Here is a 22704-nt window from a genome sequence, read left to right as displayed (position 1 = left end):
TTGATAAAATATTTCTTAATAACAATTTACCCACATTTTTTAGGTAATACACTACAGCTCCAATATTTCTACAGTTTAAATATACACAGAATGACGTTTATTGGCAAAAGCAACCCTCGTCACTAATGGTCTAACCTGATGAATGATTCTTTTTGTTGACATCAAATAGCATTTCCATATCTATTGTCCTTCGGTACTGAGGAAAAATACTGCACAAAATATATTTACATCTATTCTCCGTATTTATTGTGGAATAAGCCGATTTGCGGTGTACCAATTTAGTTTACTTGTGAGCTGTGCAACAAAAGCCATGGAAGAAGATTTACCGACAGAGTTTGATTTAATTGTAATCGGAACGGGTGAGTCATCGCTCTAACAAGTCGTAGTGCGTTTGTGATAACAAATTAACTTTGCGTGTGTGACTCCTTTCTTTCCATATAGGCCTCACGGAATCGATCATAGCGGCTGCAGCCAGTCGCATTGGGAAAACGGTTTTGCATTTAGATACGAATGACTATTACGGTGGCTACTGGGCCTCTTTCAATTTGGAAGCATTTCGAAAGTATCTTAACTCGAGCGCAACTCAAATTTCCACCGCGGTAGAGGCGATCAATAATAATTTTCTCCCACTGCAAGCACAACCAACATTGGTACGAAACGTCCAAGAGCAATGGTACAATTTCACCGAAAAGGGCGATGTAGATGGTTGGAACCGGGAAAAAATTGAGCAAGAGTTTCGCAAGTTTAACATTGACTTAGTTCCAAAGCTACTTTATGCGCGTGGTTCAATGGTGGAACTTTTGATATCGTCCAACATTTGCCGCTACGCCGAATTTCGTGCGTTAGACCGAGTCGCCACCGTTTGGGATGGACGCATTACGACGGTGCCGTGCTCACGATCGGATGTGTTTACCAATAAGGAGGTGAATGTGGTTGAAAAACGGCTCCTTATGAAATTCCTACAGAGCTGTGTCACGTACGAGGAGGATTCAGAAGCGAAGGAGGAACTGGACGGGAAAACGTTTCTGGAACACTTGCAAAGCCACAAGTTAACACCGAACCTAACCCACTACGTGCTGTGTGCAATAGCGATGGGAAATGCTCGTACGCCATGCCGGGAAGGTATAGCGGCTGTGAAAAAATTCCTCATGAGTCTCGGTCACTATGGAAATAGTCCGTTCCTTTTCCCGGTGTACGGGTGCGGAGAGATACCGCAGTGCTTCTGCCGGCTGTGTGCCGTTTTCGGTGGAATCTATTGCTTGAATAAGGCTGTGGAAGGCATACACTTTGAGCAGTGCAACGAAGGCCTCAAATACGATTCAGTTAAATGTGGAAAACAAAACATTACATCGAAGGGTTTGGTCGTAGGGCAAGGGTATATGTCGCGTGCGGTATTCAGTAAAAGTACACCGGCGGAAGGCGCAGCTCAGAAATTGTGTGGGAATTTGGCACGTGCCGTCATCCTTACCAATGTGCCTTTGGGTGGTGCGTCGCAAAACCCGGGAGGGGGTGGGGTGGCAATCATGAAGCTTCCTCCCGCAAACAATCATCAGGAAGGTGCTACCATACTCCAGATGTCCCATCCCAGTGGAACCTGTCCCAAAGCAATTTGTGAGCATTATAAAAACTGTTAACTTAAATCAACATTATAGAATGGCTTTTTATTGTATTACTTTTTTACAGATCTTATACACGTGACCACATTAGCTGTGACGGAAAACCCGGAAGAAGATCTGAAACCCTACGTAGCACAAATTCTCAGCAAGGATTACCTGCCCGCACCGGAAATCACAAATGAAAATGCCAGTGACACTGAGTCGGAAAGCGTTAATCGTGAAAATACTTCTTCAACCATACTTTATGAAGCATACTTTAACATTCCCAGCTGCCTTGCATGCGCTGAAAATGCAAATTTCTCGCTTCCTGTGGGAGTACGCCTCGTATGCGGTCCATATCACGAGCTAGACTATGATCAAAGCATAGAGCAAGCTAAAACAGTTTTCCACGAAATTTATCCCGACGAGGAGTTTCTGCCGAGAGCACCAGACCCAGAGGAGATTATCATCGGCGAGGAAGAGCCGGTACCGGACCAGGGAGACTCTCTCCAAGACAGCAACGAACCGGTTGACAATGCGAGTGAATGTCGTGAATTAGAATCTGAATCTACCGACGCGCAGGAAGCGAAGGAAGATGCCGTCGATAAAGCGGAAGAGTGCACTGAGCAAAAGTAATGGCAAAAGACCATAGTCGGGAGATAAAAAAATATACTGCCAACTATACACATTGTTTAACATTATTAACATAAAGTGGGAGATATAAAAATCCTATCGCTTCGTCGCAGCATCGCCGATATTCTAAATAAAGTGAGCATTTGAGCTTGTGCAATATTTGACAACGTGTTTCTATAATACATAGATACTAGTGCTGCAGAATATTTATTTATGGTACATTTTGCTACCTACATATCTTCTGCAGCGATGGCAATTGCTTTGAGTTGTAGCTCACTATCCAATGGCTGGCTTTTCTGCTTTCCAAATGGACAGACGAAATATATGGTAGGTAACTAGAAGGTGTGAGCTAGAGAAGGGAAGAATGGTCTGGTAATACATTTTTTCTCGAATGTATTTAGGAATTGCTTTCACCAAATCATAGACAGATCATATACAAAGAATGTATTTGTGAGAAGAACTATTTGAGTTGCTTTGAGTTTAGAAGAAGGAACTTAAAACAGAAAACAAACGGGTTTCACCTAGCCCAGTGTCAAAATAATCACCATAAAGGCAAAGAAGGGTCTTTTACAATGGGTTCGACGGATTGGTTTTATTTATTAATTCGCATTATTCCCTCTACAAGCAGATGCAGAAGACAGAAAATAAAAACGAACAAATAGTTTCCTAATCCGAGTTTGAAATTTTGAATTTCCAAATGTCAGATGCGATACCTGTCAAGTTAATCGGATGATTGTACCTGTTTACCTGTTGTTTGTGTTCGGCTTGCACCTGTTTGGTGGCGTTCAAACAAAGCGGCTCATTCAATAAACAACTTGAAAGTGTTTCTAAACGATATAGAGAATTAAAGTTATGTGTTGTACGTAATTATAATTATTTGAAAAGTTTACAGTGAGTAGTTAAGCGGACAAATGAGCCGTTTTTCAAGAAGTACATTCAGTTCATCAATCAATCGGCGGTCCAGCTCGGCAAGCAGAACATCGCTACCATAGCAACCCAATGTTCATGGTTCGAAGTAAACAGAATATTTTCAGTCTGACTGGATACGCAACCTTTTTTCGTTCGGTATCGGCTAAACAACTAAATTTAAAGAAATATGATTAATATTGCGAAATAGTTGAACCAAAAAAGAGCCGTGTTAGAATCATCTCCAACTAAGCGTAAAGATAAAAATGAGCAGCGAAAAGGTAATTGGTGCACAGCATATCCGGTAATTTTAGACAGGCAATTAACGTAGCGGGGTTCATTATACGCTTGGTATAGGTTCTTTATCGTCATGAGGAGCCGCACGGTCAAGGCGATGTATACTTCTTGTGGCAAACTGGCGCCTCGGCACAACTGTTGGCTAGCACCGGTAGCGATGGCACGGTGGCTATATACAACCGCCAGGGGCAACTACAGGAACGGATTGTACTGCAAGGGTATGCTGCGTTGTGGGTTCACTTGAAACCAATATTCTAACCTCCTTATACTTTCTAGGCTATGTGCTGGATTTGCCTGGGATCGGGATGGTGACGTTCTAGCGATGATAACGGCCAGTTCGCACCAGCTTATTATATGGGATTCGAATTCGCAGAAAAAACAAACGGTAGACATAGGACTTCGCGATCTACCAAGCTGTATAATATGGTCCAAAAAGATAGCCATTCTTGCAGTAGGTACGGCTCGCGGCAACCTGTCGATTTACAATCACATCTCCACGAAACGCATACCGATACTTGGCAAGCACACAAAACGCATCACCTGCGGTGCATGGTCGACGGAGAATATTTTAGCTCTGGGCAGTGAGGACAAGTACCTTACGCTCAGCAACGAAGAGGGCGACACGTTGCGGTCGATCCAGCTGCGAGATTGTCCGAGCGATATGTACTTTGCCGAAATGAAAACGGACGAACGTGTTCCGGGAGAAAATACGATCAGTATGATACTGGGGAAACGGACACTCTTTCTCTACCACTTGCCCGAGCCGGACTCACCTACGGAGCTTGGGTTTCAGCAGCGCTACGGATCGTTACTGCAGCATAAATGGTTTGCCGATGGGTATATATTGTTGGGATTTAGCCTTGGTCATGTTGTAGCTATTTCGACTCACCCGCGTGAGGTAGGACAGGAGCTATGGCAGGTAAAAAACCATCGCGATTCGCTCAACAGTATTGCAGTATGCAAGGAGCTGGAGCTAATTGCTTCTTGCGGCGATAACAAGTAAGCAAGCGTTATTAGTATGCCCGAATTGTATGAATCTAACCGCCAGAATCTATCCATTTGGTTTCCACTTGTAGTGTAAAAATCCATTCCATGACTAATCTACAAGAAACTGTCAAGATTCTCAGTTTACCGGACCAAGCAGCGCTAAAGCACGTCGAATGGAGCGCTGACGGGCAGTTGCTTGGTGTTACTACGTCACAAGGAGCAATATGCGTGTTTGTAACGAAGCTACATTCCCTGTACGCCGTTGCTCCACCACGGATAGCGCTTTTGTCGAGTTTGGCGGAGATTGCAATTTATCACTACACGCCCGATCGTCAGAAATCGCCACCGGTGCTCATAACGCTGGAAATTGAACCATCTTTCCTGACGATCGGTCCATACCACATGGCATGCGGTATGAACAACCACGTTTGGTTCTACGATCTAGGCCGGTCGATGACTGACACTCCGCTACTACTTGGTGATCGAGAGTACATGTCGGAGATCAAACAGGTCGCTCTTAGCTCAGAATATTGTGCTGTTCTTTGTGGTGGACAGATTATGTTGCATACGGTAAGATTTGGAAGGGCGCGGTAAAAAACTAGTAATAATTAGAAGTTAATAATTAGACTTTAAACATTACATTTAGATCGAATCTTCCACCGAAACATCGCAGAATCGAGAACCAAAAATATTTCCCGACGAAATACGCGGTATAGCAGAGTCGGTTATCACGTGCCTTGGGCTAACGAATGATTTTCTATGCTTTGCTACAGACGTAAGTGAAATTATGTCGACGGCTATTAATTATGCAAATGCTCGTCATAAACCTTGTGCTGTTATTGTAATTTCAGCTTGGAAATATTATTTACTTTTCGCTTGAAAACTGGTCCACAGTGTTGCAGTTTCGCCATCAAGCTGGCATTCGTGCAATTTATCCGGACGTTGACGCCACTCGGCTGGTATTTATCGACGACCACAGTCAGGGTTATCTTTTTATTGCAGCATGTGACGAAACGTTGAGAATACCAGATTTCCCCAAACATTGCCCCGGTGTACTATGGGACTATTCTCAGCCACACATTTTTGTGGCCAACGATCGAAACACATGCACCACGTATGCATTTGTGCGAGTGTCTGTTAAAGGGAAGATGGTTGAAAAGGTCGGTACGACAAGTTTGATCAGTGAACAGACACCGCTCATGCTTTACGATGGAGATCTGTGCCTGCATGGTAGCGGAGGAAAGCTAACTTCGATCGTACTGGACACGCACGCCAACAAGCCGGGCCGGGATGTGAAGGAGCAGCTACGTACGACGAAACTCATGCGCAAGTACCCGGATGCCTGGGAATTATGTAAACTGATGAATGATATTGACGAATGGAGGGAGCTAGGAATGGCTGCAATCGCAGATTTAAACATATCATTTGGTAAGTAAGAAATCGACAAAACCGGTTGTTGTGAAGCAAGTGAGTGAGTGTTTACTGCATATTTTTTTGTTCATCAAACCTATACAGCAATGAAAGTTTTTCGCAACATTGGGGACGTTGCAATGGTGTATGCGCTAGAGGACCTCAGCCAAATCGAAGACCTTAACACGCTGGCCGGTTTTTGTGCTGTACTTCGGAACGAAATCGAGGAGGCTAAAACACTGTTCGCTAAAAGTGGCAACCCGTCCGAGGCGCTCGAGTTGTGCCGGGATCTACTCCAATGGGAACAAGCCATGGCATTGGCCAGTACGCTTGCTCCAGAACAGCTACCCTTTCTGGCGCGAGAATATGGAGCACAATTAGAATTTACGTAAGCATTGTGGAAATTGTTTTGCTTACTTTCGTGTCAATTGTAAAGACGAAAATGTTTTTGTTCACAGAGGAAATCACGCAGAAGCGTTAATGAACTTTGAGCGTGGCCTTAAGCATACTGAGACAGGATCGCCGGAATCGAAACAGCAGCAATACGAGCAGCACGTGAAGCTCTGCAAGGCCGGCATTGCTCGAACGAGCATCAAATGTGGCGATGTGCGACGCGGACTTCAGCTGGCACTGGAGCTAAACGACAAACAACTGTACAACGATTGTGGTGAAGCAATGGTCGCAGCAGGGCACATGGCTGAGGCAGCATCTATGCTGGAAAGGGGAGAAAACTGGGACAAGGCAGCGGAAATATTCATTAACTTGAAACAGTGGAAAAAGGTCGACAATATCTTGCCCAACGTTGTGAGCCTTAAATTACATGCAGCTTACGGTAAAGCAAAAGAAGCTGAAGGCCACTACGCTGATGCAATCAATAGTTACCAGCTGGCCGGAGATCTGGACGGTGTAGTTCGAATATATCTACAGCACCTAGACGATCCCCATTCGGCTTCGGAGATTTTGCTTGAGACGCGATCGGTAGAGGGTTCCAAGATGTTATCGAAATATTTTGAGCAACACGGTGATTATGAATCTGCAATACAGTTTCTAATACTGTGCGGATGCATAACGGAAGCATTCAGCATAGCCCAAAAGCAGAACAAAATAGTGTACTATGGAGAGGTACTAGAGCAGAGCGCTGCTGCGAAACCGGGCGATTTTCTGCAATTGGGCGGACATTTTGATACTGAGAAGTACACGCTATTAGCCGGCAAGTACTATTTCCTTGGGAAGGAATATTCCAAAGCACTCAAACTGCTACTGAAAGCTGCTTCGGTGGGAAATGAGGAAAATACAGCCCTGTCGCTAGCCATTGATTGCGTTGCATCGGCAGGAGACGAAAAATTGTCCAACGTCCTAATTGAGTACCTGCTGGGAGAATCGGATGGTGTACCGAAAGATCCAAAGTTGTTGTTTCGGCTATATATGGCCAAACGCCAGTTCAAGGAGGCGGCAAAGGCAGCAATGATTATTGCCAATCAAGAGCAGATTGCCGGCAACTATCGCAGTGCCCACGACTTGCTCTTTTCTATGTATCAAGAATTGAAACGCAACCATCTGGCCATTGCAACGGATATGAAAACGACGCTCGGTCTACTCCACCGATACACATTGGTCAGAATTCATGTGAAACGGGGAAACCATTTACTGGCAGCAAAGTTATTGCTGCAGGTCGCAAACAACATCTCTCAATTTCCCTCACGTACGTATACGCGGAGTCATGGGTGATCTAGGTATGTATCACAATTTTAACCAACATTTCCTTATCTTTTCAGATGTTGTTCCTATTCTGACCTCTACCGTCATAGAATGCCATAGAACTGGGCTTCGAAAATCTGCCTTTGAGTACGCGGTCATGTTGATGCGCTCCGAACATCGGAGCCATATCGACAGTAAATACATCAAGAAAATTGAATCCATAGTGAGAAAGGCTCCGCGTGGACAGATGGAGGATGACGGCGAGCAAGAGTCGAGCCCATGTCCAGTTTGTGAAACACCGCTACCCAACATGCATATAGTTTGCGGGCAGTGCAAAACAACATTACCAATTTGTATTGCGACGGTACTATCCTCCATAATGTGAGATGAGTTCATTGAAATAATAGTGGAAACATTTTACTTTCTAGGGACAGCACATTGTTCGTGATGAAGTAGCAGCATGCCCCGAGTGTGATTTCCCTGCAATGAAAGTGGAATTTATAAAGTAATTATTATTGTTACTTATACATCCAGCCCATTGCTCATTTCGCTCTTGTCTCCGTTTTTACAGGATACTCGAAACAACCAATAATCAATGTGCAATGTGTGGAGAAGAAATAGATGCTGGAAGACTGGTAGATATAGATGACATTCAACATTACATTAACGCTGGTACTTAAGATCTCACATGATGTGTTTGTGATTGAAAATTGAATTAATATTAGTAGCTCTCGTACCAAGTTTTTTATTTCTTATATTTAAAAGTACACAACCTAGTTTAAATGTATAATATGTATAAAACTAAACCATGAAAACGAGAATATATGTTTCTCTAACTACGAAACATCGTTTTAAATACGGTAACGGTAACGATAACGGTAATACATATTATAAAGAAGTTTTTTAATGATCGTTTAACTGCAAAAAACGCTCAGAAACGTCTACTAATCTAAATAATTCATTTAATTTAATTTTTATTCATCACAGTGAACTAACTTTGCCAGCGGCAGCCGAAAAAACATCATATTTTAGGCAACCGGGCTATCCGGGTAGTCAGCAAGTTTGAAAGCTTAAAACTGTATAATGCAAAATCTAATATAAACTGCAATGTTCAAATTAAAAATTAAATCAATTTTTCTAGTTTTGACAACTATTTAAAAAATGGCTCTACTAATAGCCGTTATTATGTTAAACTGTTTCAACGGTCACATTCTTTGTTTTCTTAAACATAAAAAAAACAATAATAATTATTGTACTTTACACATTCGTTGGGAAATAAATGACTTCACAGTTTTTACAACTGATTATTGGATAATCTTATTTATGAAACATGAAATATTTATGTTAAAATAGCTAAATAATTTGTTTCCACACAGCCTTTTCTCTGAGTATATGTACTTTTTCATAAATTTACATTGAACTGGATTGAATAAACATATTTTAGCTAAAACGCTCTCTATCACGCACACATTTCCTGTCTGGATGCTCCTTGGTGCATAGATGCACTATATGTAGAGGAAAGCGGGGCAAAATGGGCATGTTAAGCAGTTTACTGAATATTCCATTGAATATGCCACAAAACACAATTATTCATGCATTATTGTATGACTCCACTATTTATCTATGGATTAAAATTGCCACATAGAATGAAAACAACTTAAAATCATGAAAACAGTGTAAAATAAAAGTTGATGTTTTACGAGAAGCTATTTTGACACGCGGGGTAAAATGGGCATAGCCCTGGGGCAAAATGGGCATATGTAAACAAACTGTGAAACGTCAAAACACTGGGGTAAAATGGGCCACAACAACTGCGCTTAGGTAATGGTCTATGCTTTTGCGCACCGTTTCGTGAATTGTATTTTCGTTCTATCTTTTGTTTTGCTGGTCAGGAAAGCCCTTAAAATTCTTCCAAAAATATGTTATCAAAATTAAAACAGTTTTTACACGTTTAAATCTACAAAATCGATTCTTTTGAAGCTGTGTCTGTTATCATTATTGAGGCGACAAATACAACACCATAGCCTCACCAAACGCCATTTGTCAAAAGTATCTGCCCATTTTGCCCCAAGCGTAACTGCCCATTTTGCCCCACGTGAAGCATTTTTGTATTTTATGTTATATTAGTAAAAATACGCATTCGATCGCCTTGCTTTCTTCAGACAAATTGTATAGAAATATCATATCTTTAATAGTATATAATGTAAAACTTCAACGCATCCCTGTGACACTGGGTTAAGCTTATTTTCGAAGTGACAAAAATTACATCAATATGCTACTAAACCTTATTTTGCACTTTTCTTGGTTATTTGTTGTGTTAGGGTTATGAAACTTACATGGTGTTCATAAAACACTCTAATGAATACATTTTGAGTATTGGAAAGTAGCTTTGTAGTCAAATAATGCTTAAATAGAGGGTGCCCATTTTGCCCCACATGCCCATTTTGCCCCGCTTTCCCCTAGTTTGCGCCACGTATAGCAGAGTCTTGACAAGCTTTCTAATGACCAGAGTGACCAGATTGTTTTGTAAATCATCGGTAGGAATATGCATTTTTTTGTATACTTTGTGATCCAAACCTAATTTCGGCGTTCGTTCTATAAAAGCTACCTCGTTGGTTGGCAAAAATGGCAAAACATCTAAACAATACCCTACCAGGTAAGGTCTGGTCACTTTGGAAGTTACGCAGACGCAATTGATTTGTCAAATGTTTTGTTTCGCTGCTGTGTTTTGTCTGTGTGTAGCCGCGAGCTCACTTTACAGGGGCTCTCATAATTTTGAGATGCTTTCTGGACTCTTTTTTACGGAAAATGAACTTTATGCGACGGGAATTGGACACTACGGCATCTATTTTAGGTAGGCATATTGTAAATTCCTCTTGAATTCCAAATGAGCCTGTCGAAAAGGGTACCATAGATAATAATTCCCGACAAAGAAAGATCACTTCCTATAAGCAAGAATCAAGAAAGTGTCACAAAATTATGAGCACCGCTGAAAACCCCTGTAATACTTTTCTTCCACAAACGCAAAAGGAGATGAAAACAGAAAAATATAGCAAGTGCAACCGGACGGACGTGTTCGTATGTTCGTCGTGTTTGTTCTATACCGTGAAGCGGCATTTAAAACGACACTCCAACAAAAGTGTCCACCGTGAAATGTAATGAAAAGTTGCATAAAAAGAGAGCTTGGCGTAGGAACATTTTCTACTTAGAGAGTAACACAAAAACAAAGGTGTGCAAAAGATGTGAATGCAGGATATCGGCAGGGATACTATTTTCGCTGGGTGTGCTCTGTACGTGCGTGTTATTTAAATATTTACTTCACCGTGAATGCATGACCAGCCAAGGTTGCTGGGATTATTTTCAACTCAAATTTGCGGCAAGTTGTGGCAAGAGTGTAATGGGACAGTGAGTAGGAAGGTGAAAAGTGTTTTTGTTTTTTTGCTTCTGTTGTGGAAATCCCGAACAAATACGTCAGGAAAATTCGATACCCAAAGCATGCGTTGTGTAGTGCAAGGTCAGGATGGAAAAATGCGAGGAAAATAGATGATATTTACATCGCGCTTTATGCTAGTGACCAATTTTTCGTTTTTCTTCTGCTTATTGTTATGTTGGTTTCTTGTGGCGAATCTATGGACGACGTGTAAAACGATTGAAACATACAAAATTACATTACGGTAAAGAGACTTACAGAGTATAATGTGCCACCTAACATTTCAAAAGGACATTAGCCTTTCATTGGGCCTCTAAAAGTTTCGTTCAGGAAGCATCAGGCATTATCGATTTTGAACCCGATGGAAGTATTTGTTTATTGCTACTAGAACCAATTTTTATACGCAATGTTTTTAAAATTAATGTTAAACAGGACCATGTTTTTAAATATTTATTCGCAAAAATAAATATCACTGCACTAGTTGTTGTAATAAAGAAAAAAAAAACTTAGTATAAAGCATTGCGTGTGCTCCGCAGGGTGACGAAACTGGGGTTTTCCGCTTTGGATTCTTATCAGCTTTGCATGGCAGAACGTTATGCTGGTGGACAATTTCCTGCCTGTTTGATAACTTTAATAACTTTAACGACACGTGCATCCTATTTGGTTTGTTCACTAAAATCGGAAGATCAAAAACAAATGTTGTCTAATTAAAAGCGTAAGCCGGCTGTAGCCGTAGCTGGGTTTGCTATCTCGTGCTAGACTGCAATTGATAAGACTTTTGGAAGCAAATGACATGTTACAGAAGAATGACCAATTGTGCAATATGCAATCGAAGGTAAAAACCCGAAAGTACTGTGCAGAGATAAAGAAAAACTATAAAAAATGTACGGTTGAGTCAGATACCAGATTTTTACCTTTTTTTGCTTTTCGACAATCAAGCTTTTTTATTATTATTTTGCTTTTATATGATTTCTTATCTTGAACTCCAAATAGGCCGCGCTTAACAAGGTGTGAACAGTTGTTATCGTTCCAAAATATGAAACATAACACGATACGGCAGAAGCGGCAAAGGTTTGCTGGTATAAAAAGCAATATCATTTGCTTTAAAGTTACTTGAAGCTAAATTTAAAATAGACACTTTTAGGTGCAAAAAATGGTTACATGGATTTGATCTTTGGAACTATTTTGTTTACTCACTCTTTAATACACGCACTTTTCAATGGAAATGATTTTAATATTGGATATTATTCTAAATATTCAAATAAACTCGGACGCAAAGATTAACGAATAATCTTCGTGTTTCGTGTCAAATATGATACAAATAACGGCGTTGTGCTTAAACAACTTGCCAGCGGGACAGGTAAGATACCTTACTTACACTCGCAACTTTATGATGATCATAATGAAATCAAGTGCGCGGCTCGAAGGTATCGAACTTTTTGCTGGTCAGCAAAAAAAATTACCTGGCCATAAAATACCTAGAATGAAAACAGCAAACTCAAAAATTGTGCAAACACTGCATATAACTCCGCAATGGCGGATCTGTGCGTTATTAAAACAAACTTCCCTGTTCTAGTTTCAGTGCAGGAAGTAGCAACAGCCGGTGCAGGCGGTAAATGAATTACACCGTGGAAAACGTTTTAAAGTTTGTGAGTGGAAACGCGTAGCACAGCTGGAAATAAAGCGTTTCACTAAAGCCTGTTTTAGCGGTGCAATAAAAAGTGCGAGCAGTGTGATTGTTTACTAGTGTCAAAACCAACGCGTTCTTCTGCTGCTATGGCTACTGCAACGGCAGCCACGTCCGCTTCGTCTAGCAATCAGCAACAGCATCTGCAAACTTACGACGATGATGACGAGGTAAGCATTTTAAACACGGCTTAAAGGCCGGGCTACATTGATCGTACTCGCAAGTGTAATTTTTATATTCACTAGCGCATCTGGCGGCGACCAGCGCAAGCTAGATGTGGGTATAATTTAAGTGCCAAAATTATTCATGCTTGGTGTCCCATCAATTTTCGACCAGGCTACCTGTTTGCCGTTTGAAATTTTGATAAACATCCATAAATTGCAACAAAGTAGGCCGTTAATTGTTGTTGTTGGACAAATCGTCATTCATACAAAGCGCTGGTCAACATTTTTCCCCATCTTCCAATATATATGCATCATTGGGTAAAATTATAGCCTCCTCGACCCAAAACGTTTTTTGACAGATAAATTATACCAGCCTCTAACTTCAACCCGCCGCCGCTAGATGGCGTACGCGTTCACAAAAATTACACTACGGAGTACGATCAATGTAGCCCGGCCTTAAGAATCAGTACTTTGTTTCACGCTTCTCCTAAAGGCCGGGCTACATTGATCGTACTCGCAAGCGTATTTTGATTTTCACTAGCGCATCTGGCGGCGACTGGTGGAAGCTATTTTTGGTCATCCAGGGAATGATCATGCCGGATCTCAAAATTAAGTAGTTTTTCCATCGTTTTCCATTGCAAAAATGGATGCAATGTGTGCAAAACATGTGTATCTACGTTTTACAAAACTTTTCTCCTCCGTTTTTAGTAAAAAACATGGAAAAATAACGTATTTTCTGAAGCGGCTCCAAATTGTTTGGCAAAATGCTTCGGTCAGCAGCCGCCAGATGCGCTAGTGAAAATCAAAATTACGCGTGCGAGTACGATCAATGTAGCCCGGCCTTAAAGGCCGGGCTACATTGATCGTACTCTCTGGTGTAATTTTGATTTTCACTAGCGCACCTGGCGGCGGCTGTCCGAAGCATTTTTCCAAACAATTTGAAGCCGCTTCAGAAAATATGTAATTTTTCTATGATTTTAACCTAATTTGGACAAGAAAAGTTTTGTAAAAGGTAGATGCACATGTCTTGTACGCATTGCATCCATTTTCATGGCAAAAAACGATGAAAAAACAACTTAAATTTGAGATCCGGCACGACCATTCCCTCGACGACCAAAAAAAGCTTCCTCCAGCCGCCGCCAGATGCGCTAGTGAAAATTGAAATTACAGCAGAGAGTACGATCAATGTAGCCCGGCCTTAAGAATTTAACTAAATGTCGTAGCTTATGATTTAATTGCATCGAGGTAGGAAATACATTTTATATTAGGGTATACAGTTTTCTATACGAAGATACGACTCAGTTGTTACATTACACGTATTAAATCGTTCATTATGAGTGATCGTATGTCTATCCTGGCACTGTTCCCATCTTATGAAATCAAATGCTTCATTGAAGATTAATATGTTCGTTTCGTTTAGGTGGAAAATGCATAAAAGTGCGTTCGTTATGTTCTAGTTCATAACTATGGTATGTTATAAGTGTCCGGTCACGTTCGACGCACCTTCGGGCACGTAGTAACAAGGCAATATGGATTGTAGTTAGGATCCCGCTTATAGCTACCTACATACTATATTCCGATGACACAGTCTGCCCAGCCCTCCTAAACCTATGTTTCCTGTCCTTTTGTATCGCCCTTACCCGTCCTCTGGAACAGCGGGCCGCAGCGAATGAATTCAGAACGAGCCACTCGGCCACATTTTTGGACGATTGATTTTCTGACTGTACGTACGGCCGGTTCTTCTTCCCTTTGTTATCCAGCTCACGTGAGACATTTGGGGGACGCGACCAGTCACGAGTTTCCGAAACCTTACGAATTCTCTTGTACTGGTCATTGCTTTGTTCGCTGTTAGGCAATAACCAGCAATAATCTTACATTTCACAGTATATTGAACTATACAATTTAAATATCTAGCAACTAATAAAATTACCACAAAAAATTAAAAAAAAACTATATTGTTCAGTATAGTAGCAGTATAACATGAGCTTTAATTGAATTAATTTAGAAATTCGTATGATTAAATCAAAACTCCGTTGTAATACTTTGAAGCTATGGCTTTGTGCAGGCATTGCCTTATGATAGAATCTAGAACAAAAAAGAAAACCGAACCGCTCCCAGGCATATATTGGATACAATAATTATCTCATATTCGAATAATAATGTGCAGAGAAGGATTGCTCTATACAAAATTTTACTCGTGTTTGAGGTAAGACGTGTAAATTGGATTTACGGCATTGCAAAACAATTGCATACAAAGAATCTTGTTTTAAAACAGGACGCAAAGTAATAAACAGATCCCCAACATATACCTTGTTCTAAAATCATAGCAATAGTATGTGTTGTTGCGGCTGCCATTAAATACGTCATTCATTTGAAGGTTTTATGTATCCATAGCATAGGAGCTTTGAAAGGCAACATTACTCGGAGTGTCTCATTGCATGGAAACTTTCTATCCCACCCGGAACTGCCTCTTTTTTCATCTGAGATAGCTCTTTTGTTTGCTTACCTTTATGGCTAAAATGACCAGGCGAACGCGAGTGACAGGTGAAATGGTTAGCTTTGCACGGGTGGTGTGTACAATGTACATACTTCGCGAATCGGTATGTGCTATTTTGATTACAGCTTTCCTCCGAGGGAAGGGTAGCTCGTTTGTTTTATTGAAAAGCAAAAAAAATGATCGAAACTGTGTGGTTAGTCGTTCAGATTGTTTTATGATTGATGTATAAGCAAAGAGGTATTTGCGTACGACAATGTTGTTTTTTGTTATGAGACAAATTCTTAGATATCGCTCAACATATAATCTGCAAAATATACTATTATTTGGAGTTATTAGTTTTTTATATTACATCTATAATATCGCAGTAATCATTTAAATCGGGGATCGGGAAAAATGGCAAATCTAAGGCCCACAGGCACATACAGCATACGAGATTATTTTATCCATACAGTTAACTAATTAGTCGATTATGAAGAGCACAGGTTTTTATGCATTTCCTTCTTTCAACCTGCAAATTGAGTTGTACAAATCAATCTTCTTTTCTTTTTTGCTTTGGCACAATAACCCTTGCCGATCAAGGCCTGGCTGAACCACGAGTAGGGATTAGTTTTCAGTGTCTTATTATTGCTTTATCCATAACATTACAGTCAGTCCTACCTACGGATGGGCACGATCAATTCGAGACTTGAACCCATGACAGGCATGTTGTTAAGTCGTACGAGTTAACGACAGTACCACGAGATCGGCCTATACAAATCGATAGCAAATCGTAAGATTTGAGATCGATTAGAGCGCTTGCAGTATCATCCTTTTCTTCTTATTTGGTGCTTGTTATTGAGGCATAATGACTTATAACTTCTAGCGTTAACTTTGTAGTGAGACTGCTGATTTTTTTTCTTAACCAAAGTTTGCATATGCTAGTATTTGGTATATTCTCTACGAAATTACTTTGCTAAAGTCAGTGCTGCAAATGTCACTGTCTTCTATGTCACTGTCAATGACATTAAAAAATCTGACTGAAACAAAATCCATGTCAGCCTAACGTATTCAATTGTGATAATCAGAGGTGATACTCAGAACGGTTGGTGTGACAAATGACACCGTGATCAGTGTTGCAGAATATCACTGCCATAATCATGACAAATTCCGGCTGAAACCAAATCCGGTCATCGTCACGAGCTCTACTGTGATGATCAGAGGTGAGAATCAAACAGTTGGTGTGACCATCACATGATTGGTATCATTTTGTGCGACCAACTCTTGCGGCCAGATCATGACGAAAGCCGTTCGACACCCAATCTGCACTCATTTGTCCGTTCCCAGACGTTCCAGAGATCCGTTCGTTCCCGTTTGTATGGGACGAAATCCGCGAGGGTTTGCGTCGCGAATTCTTGTGTTGTACGCTCAATTTGAAGTGAGCGACGAACGGTTTTCGGTGAGTGGAGTGGTCGCTCTAGCCTCTGGTCAATCACTTGGTCGCGACATTTTGTTTCGGTGATCATCACGATAGTCATGAGAGATATGCACCGCAGTGGTTGCGAGTGGTTCGAAGAAACAAAATTAGCATGTTTTCTTGCTCTGTTTGACTCGACAGACAATCAAAGCAGTCAGAGCGAGAAAGAATGCTCATTTTGTTGCTTGGGATGACAGGCCAAGAATGTCGTGATTATCACCGTCAGAAAATGTCGTGACAAAGTGAGTGACCAAAAGTTGGGTGCTAAACAAAATGTCATCAAGCATGTGATTGGTCGACCAATTGTTTGAGTCTCACCTCTGATCATCTCAGTTGTGTACGTGATCTGATTTGAGCTTCGTTTCAGTCATGAGTGTTGGTGACTGAAACAGTGGCATTTGGCAGCTCTGTTCACACCTAGAATAAATCATGATTATGCTTGTACCGGCATTAAGCTCAGCTTGTCAGTATTGCGTTTGACTTTAGCACTTGCATGTCGTTTTCGGCATGTCATGATGCCCTTTCATTGAGTAACAGCAATGAGCATCAAGCTACCACGGATAGGTTCATTGTTTTCGTTGGTGAATATCTCGAGATGCTCATGACATTTTGCAGCCCTGCCTGGAGTCCATTTAGCAATAAAAGATAATGAATATGAACTTGTTTGTTTGTTTGTTTTTTAATGTTATAGGCACCACTGCAATCCAAATCATGGACTAAAGGTGGCATAATAGCGAAAAAAGTAGACTTGCTGAAATACAATAGGAAATCAATTTCTCAATAGTTTCCTTCGAAAATTTTAGTATGAAAATTTATATTATTATTATTTTCTTATTTTTACACTGCTGTATGCTTAAAATTATTGTAAAATTATTATAAAAGTATACAACTAAGTTTGATTTCACTGAAAATATTACATGTGGATTAGAATTATCCACTGTTGAATACATAAAATGGCATATATATAAATAAATATGATTAAAAAATAACATTAATTTTTAATTTCACGCTACCTCTTACCACTGCTCTGTTGTTTTCAAGAACAAAAGAAAAATGGGTTGATTAGATATGAAATTCATATGAAGATATAAATAAAAGATGAATGACTATGAATACAACATAAAGTAGTGATTAGAGGATCGGTCAAAAAAATTTAATCGCGTTTTTTTTAAGCTTTCACTATTTATTCCAAAGTTTACCGATTCTTGTATAAGCTCTGTTGTTAAATGGTCACTAGTTAAGTAGTTAATAAAGCATTTTCTTAAAATATTATCCCTTCTTCGCTAAATTATTTCCACGCAATAGATTTCCACATCCTTTTAAGGCATATCCTTCGATGTACCTAACACGTTGTAGTAGTATTGTTGTAGTGCTAGTACTACAAAGAAATAGTAGTTAAACTATTTATATTGCAATACGTGCCCCTCGATAAATATTAACATCATTTTCAGTTTACATTTAAGCAGAGGCTCATAGTCAGATTTGTTTCTTCTTATTTTTGATTGTTTGCAGCAATGCATGCGCCATTGCAAATGATAACAGCAATTATCGTGGCAGTAGTTGTAAGCTTTAATGAAATTTTTACATTATATGGGTATCGGGAGCGGGTGTATTGTTTCGTTATGCGTGGGGCGCGAAAGTGCAACACGATGCAGCTTGCAAATCGGTAACCTTCGACCGGTCCAGGTAATTTAACCTCCCCTTTCCAGCGTGGGGAAGCGGCTGCACTTGAACTTGCCTAGAACCTACCTAGCCCACGATTGGAGCCACAATTAAGCCGGTGTGATTATTGGCTGGTGTAGCCGGTGAACGGTGTGGTTAGATGAGAAGTTTAGCTTAGCTATAGGTGAAACTGTTGACAGGTTTGTCTTACCGGTCATTTAGTTGCCTCATCATACCCTCGACATTAAACCTGTTAAAGCCATCATAGAATGTGATACCAGTATCCGGAAGAGGATTGCATTTTTTTAAAATACATACACCCTTCATTCATATCATTCATATCCATATCATTTGCGCAACCTTTAGCTGATTGTACGTTGATCTGATTATTCTATCAAAGCTAAAAATTGGTTTAGTCTATGAATAAATAAGACAAAATAAATCCACCAAACGCGCGTCTTATTGGGTGCGACAACCGTAGACTGTTTTGATGTCCTGGCCACTAATGGGGTTTGGGTATCAATAACTGGATTGATTTACCAATGACAGTAAAGTCAGCGCTGTGCAGCTCGATCAATACGCTATTGGACTGTCTTTGATAATCAATCTTCCATCTGACCTAATTCCAAATATTTCAATGATAAATATGTTTACTATTCATTTGTTTATTTACATAAAATGTTAATAATCATTTCTACTTTTTCCTCTGCTTCGTTACAGTTCCAGGATGCATGTGATGCTGAAACTGCCTCGTAAGTAAAATCAAGTACTGCCCAACGCACAAACGCTACGGGCGTACGATCTGTTTGTAAAATCTATTAGACCATCTCGCCGTTCGTTATGCTCATGAGTCTACTAATTGCTTGTTTGCACTTCAACCAGTTGAGAAGCGACACAATCGACCTTTTTGCGATAGATAACCACAATCGGCGAAGCTGCGACGAAAGGCCAGCAACAGCTTGGTTGCTGTTGGTCGTTTGTCGTCAGGGAAATCATGTTTGCAGTTATTTATTTGTTAGCTGTGCTTTATTTACCAAGCGAATCGCAAAACTAAATTTAATGGTTTTCTTGGAATCGGAGCGAAATGTGTCTCTTCTCAATTTGTTTTCTATCCATCGCTTATCAGCTAATCGTGCACCAATGATAGGATTGATGCTCTTTGTTTTGTACATACATTGAAAATAAATCATCTTTGTTTGTAATGATCATATCAGTGCGTTTGTTGGGAAGATCGCTTATCGATAGCTGTGTACGGAAAACAAATTTCCCTTTTTTATGTTACATTTTTGTAAACAAAGCGTAATACGTGTAATATATTTTCTTTTCTTTTTTTGCAGTGGATCTTGCGCTCTAGATTTAGATACAGCGCTAGCAGAGGCAAAGATAGCAGTCGATCTATTTTTTAACAATAAGTTCAACGAAGCAGAAGCCCTTATGAAACCACTGTAAGTGAAGCACAATTGTATGAAGTTGATGATTGTATTTATTACAGAAACAGTGATAATATTCAATTACATTTCACAGGGCGACATCAAGCATGTACCATTCCGTTGGACACAGTGTGTTCACCTATCTGGAAGCTATGCTTACGTTCGAGCAGCAACACATAGCAGCCGCGTCGGAAGCGCTTAAACAGTGTCTAAACGTTTGCAATCGTTATCGAAAGAAGAGCACGCTTACGGAGACGATAGGCAAAACCTTTAAGAAAGTGAATTATGATCAGTATACTGATTTGGAAGCACACGCAGAGCTTTGCTCCGCCGAGGCTTTGCTACTGAAAGCGATGCTGACGTTTATTGAGGATGAGACTCTAACCAGCTTGATTAAGGGCGGAATGAAGATTCGCAATTGCTTTGCGATGTACAAGTAAGTTTGGAACAACCAGTGAGTACTGGAATAGTCTGGATAATAAATTAACGTGTAACTGTCACTATTTGCTGTTTGCATTGTTTTAGGGAATGCAATAACATTCTTACTCATCGCCAATGGGAATCGGAAAGTTCGAAGCTACACTTCGAGAGCGGCGTGCGAATGGGCTTGGGCACGTTTAATCTTATGATATCTTTGCTACCGGCGCGGATTATAAAACTGTTGGAGTTTATTGGCTTTTCCGGCAATAAGGTATATATGGAAGTGGTTCGCGCAATCGTGTGATGTTATATTAATAATAATCCTGTTCGTTGCAGCAATCGGGAATGCAAGACCTAATTACCGGTTCACAAAGCGAAGGCATTCGACAGGTGTTGTGTGTGATGACATTACTCGGGTACAATCTGATTGTGTGTTATGTGCTGAGCCATAAGGAAGGTGATTTACGCTTTTGCGACGAACTGCTGGTAAAACAGCTGAATCAGTATCCGGACGGCGTTTGGTTCCTGTTTTTCAAAGGTCGCCTGGAGTTTATGAAGGGCAATCTCGACGATGCGCTTAAATGGTATAAGAAATCTTGGAAGTCACAAAACGTGTGGCCACAGTTTCATCATCTGTGCTTTTGGGAACTGCTTTGGGTTAATTGGTAAGAAATGCACGTACCCGCGTTGTTTTAAAATGATATGACTAACACATATTTTGGAATTGCAGCTTACGGCTCAATTGGCGTGAGTCGTTACTGTTCGCGACGTACCTTGTCGAGAACAGCAAGTGGTCGCGCACGATCTACACATATCAGAAGGCATCAATCATGTGTATGCTGAAGACGGAGGAATTACATTCGAGCGAGATTCGGACAATCGCCACACTGATGAAGGAGGTGCCAAAGTACAAGCAACGGATAGCGGGCAAATCGTTGCCGATGGAGAAGTTTGCCTGTAAAAAGACTGAACGATTCTTCGCTCAGCAGTCGTTCCTGTACGTACCCGCGTTGGAGTTGATGTTCGTGTGGAATCTGTTCAAGATACTGGGCAAACATTTCCATTTAGCGGACGGCGTCTATCGAATAGTGGAGGAGAATCTCAATCATTACGGCGAACGTGTCAACTCCAAGTCAAACCCGGCGTTTGGCGTTTATGCGGCGGATAATAAAGCGTTGCTGTTGCTTTTGAAAGGCGCCTGTTTGCGGCAGATGAACAGTCCGCTGCAAGCCACACGGTACGATTTGCATTTAATAGAACATCGTAAACATGCAAAAATATACCGTGATATTATGGTTGCTTTCGTTCTAGGTGCCTTGAGGAGGTGATTGCCCTGTACAAAGATATTAAAGAAGACCATTATCTGGTACCTTATGCAATTGTAGAGCTGGCATTGATCTACATCGATCAAGGAAATAAAGATCAAGCCATACTAGCTCTAGAGGATGCTAAGTAAGCCAAGCCAGCACAATATTGCACGCTTTGGTCAAAACTAATGTTTTTTTTTTTCTGTTTGCAGGAAAAATTACAGTGGATATTCGCTCGAGTCACGGTTGCACTTCCGAATACACACGGCCCTGATGGAGCTAAAGGGCAAAAGCTACGAAAACATTCCTTCTGGGGCAGAATGAAGGAGCAGCACCTGACGCCTTCACCATGACACTATTCTACGATGAAATAAAACACGAAACAGAAAGTGAACCAAACAACGAGTATTCGAAGTGAGACCAAACCAAATGTGTCATTTTTTAAAAGTTCATCCAAAGTAATTTCTGCATGAATAGGAGCTTATGGACATAGTACTAATTCTACGTCATACGGAATCGATTCCTAGTCATGATATCGCAGAGTGACCATCTAGCTCAAGCATTTACGATACGAGCTCTTAATATTTGTTTTAGCATTACAACTGTTTTTATTTGTTGCTCACTTTCCAATTTAAATCGATATTATAAATTCGGGTACAGATAATTCAAAACCATAAATCCTTATACCAAACAGAATAGGTAGATTTGACGGCATAGGTATTATTTTGATTGATGTACTTTGTACGTGTGGCAGATTGTAGATACATCTTCTAGCCCATAGTTTCGCTAGTCAAGGGTTTAACACTAGCAATGTAGTAGATTAAAAAACTTAGATTCAAAGTTTTTATGTTCAGGGTTGGTTGATAGGAAAAAAATAAAATCTTATATCATTCAGAAGATCAAAGCATAACTCATGGGTCGTACTGTATTCTGTTTGTATATATGAAAAATAAATAAAGTATCTAACGTGATGCAAACTATAATTTCAATTGGTGTAATCGAATGTATGTGGTGCTGTAACCAAATTAAACGTGTTCGTTATTCGTACGCTATCTTATTGGCACAAAGTTGTATTTCGAGTTTGCTCTTAACAAAACAGAATATTCATACATTTGGCAACCGACATAA

General features: G+C 40.4%; 3 protein-coding genes across 10 annotated transcripts; all 3 read left to right on the top strand.

Moving 5' to 3' along the window:
• The first annotated feature begins 28 nt into the window (after positions 1-28).
• On the top strand, positions 29-2392 carry LOC1268809 (rab proteins geranylgeranyltransferase component A). The gene is made up of 4 exons (XM_061656503.1): positions 29-43; positions 170-359; positions 442-1611; positions 1684-2392. The coding sequence occupies exons 2-4, from the start codon at positions 311-313 to the stop codon at positions 2229-2231; spliced, it is 1767 nt and encodes a 588-aa protein (XP_061512487.1). The 5' UTR covers positions 29-43; positions 170-310; the 3' UTR covers positions 2232-2392.
• A 577-nt stretch (positions 2393-2969) lies between these two features.
• On the top strand, positions 2970-9231 carry LOC3291083 (WD repeat-containing protein 19). The gene is made up of 11 exons (XM_061656502.1): positions 2970-3415; positions 3492-3649; positions 3708-4430; positions 4508-4988; positions 5065-5193; positions 5270-5846; positions 5934-6216; positions 6287-7530; positions 7604-7890; positions 7955-8031; positions 8098-9231. The coding sequence occupies exons 1-11, from the start codon at positions 3401-3403 to the stop codon at positions 8204-8206; spliced, it is 4083 nt and encodes a 1360-aa protein (XP_061512486.1). The 5' UTR covers positions 2970-3400; the 3' UTR covers positions 8207-9231.
• Positions 9232-10283: 1052 nt separating this feature from the next.
• Positions 10284-22559, top strand: LOC1272630 (tetratricopeptide repeat protein 39B). Of its 8 annotated transcripts, none has more exons than XM_311530.5 (10): positions 10284-10681; positions 12533-12813; positions 19140-19171; positions 19757-19864; positions 19944-20285; positions 20375-20540; positions 20606-20934; positions 21000-21506; positions 21581-21721; positions 21789-22559. In XM_311530.5, exons 2-10 carry the CDS (start codon positions 12733-12735, stop codon positions 21898-21900), a joined length of 1818 nt encoding a protein of 605 aa, XP_311530.4. In that variant the 5' UTR covers positions 10284-10681; positions 12533-12732; the 3' UTR covers positions 21901-22559. The 8 variants fall into 8 exon arrangements, with proteins under 8 accessions (XP_311530.4, XP_061516270.1, XP_061516271.1 ...); XM_061660286.1 differs by having other exon boundaries at positions 10556-10755; XM_061660287.1 differs by having other exon boundaries at positions 10556-10816.
• Positions 22560-22704: the final 145 nt, after the last annotated feature.

Source organism: Anopheles gambiae, chromosome 3 (assembly GCF_943734735.2).
Source record: "Anopheles gambiae chromosome 3, idAnoGambNW_F1_1, whole genome shotgun sequence".
Classification (NCBI taxonomy): Eukaryota; Metazoa; Arthropoda; class Insecta; order Diptera; family Culicidae; genus Anopheles; species Anopheles gambiae.
Note: the sequence above shows the minus strand (reverse complement) of the source record. Positions and strands in the feature narration are given on the sequence as shown.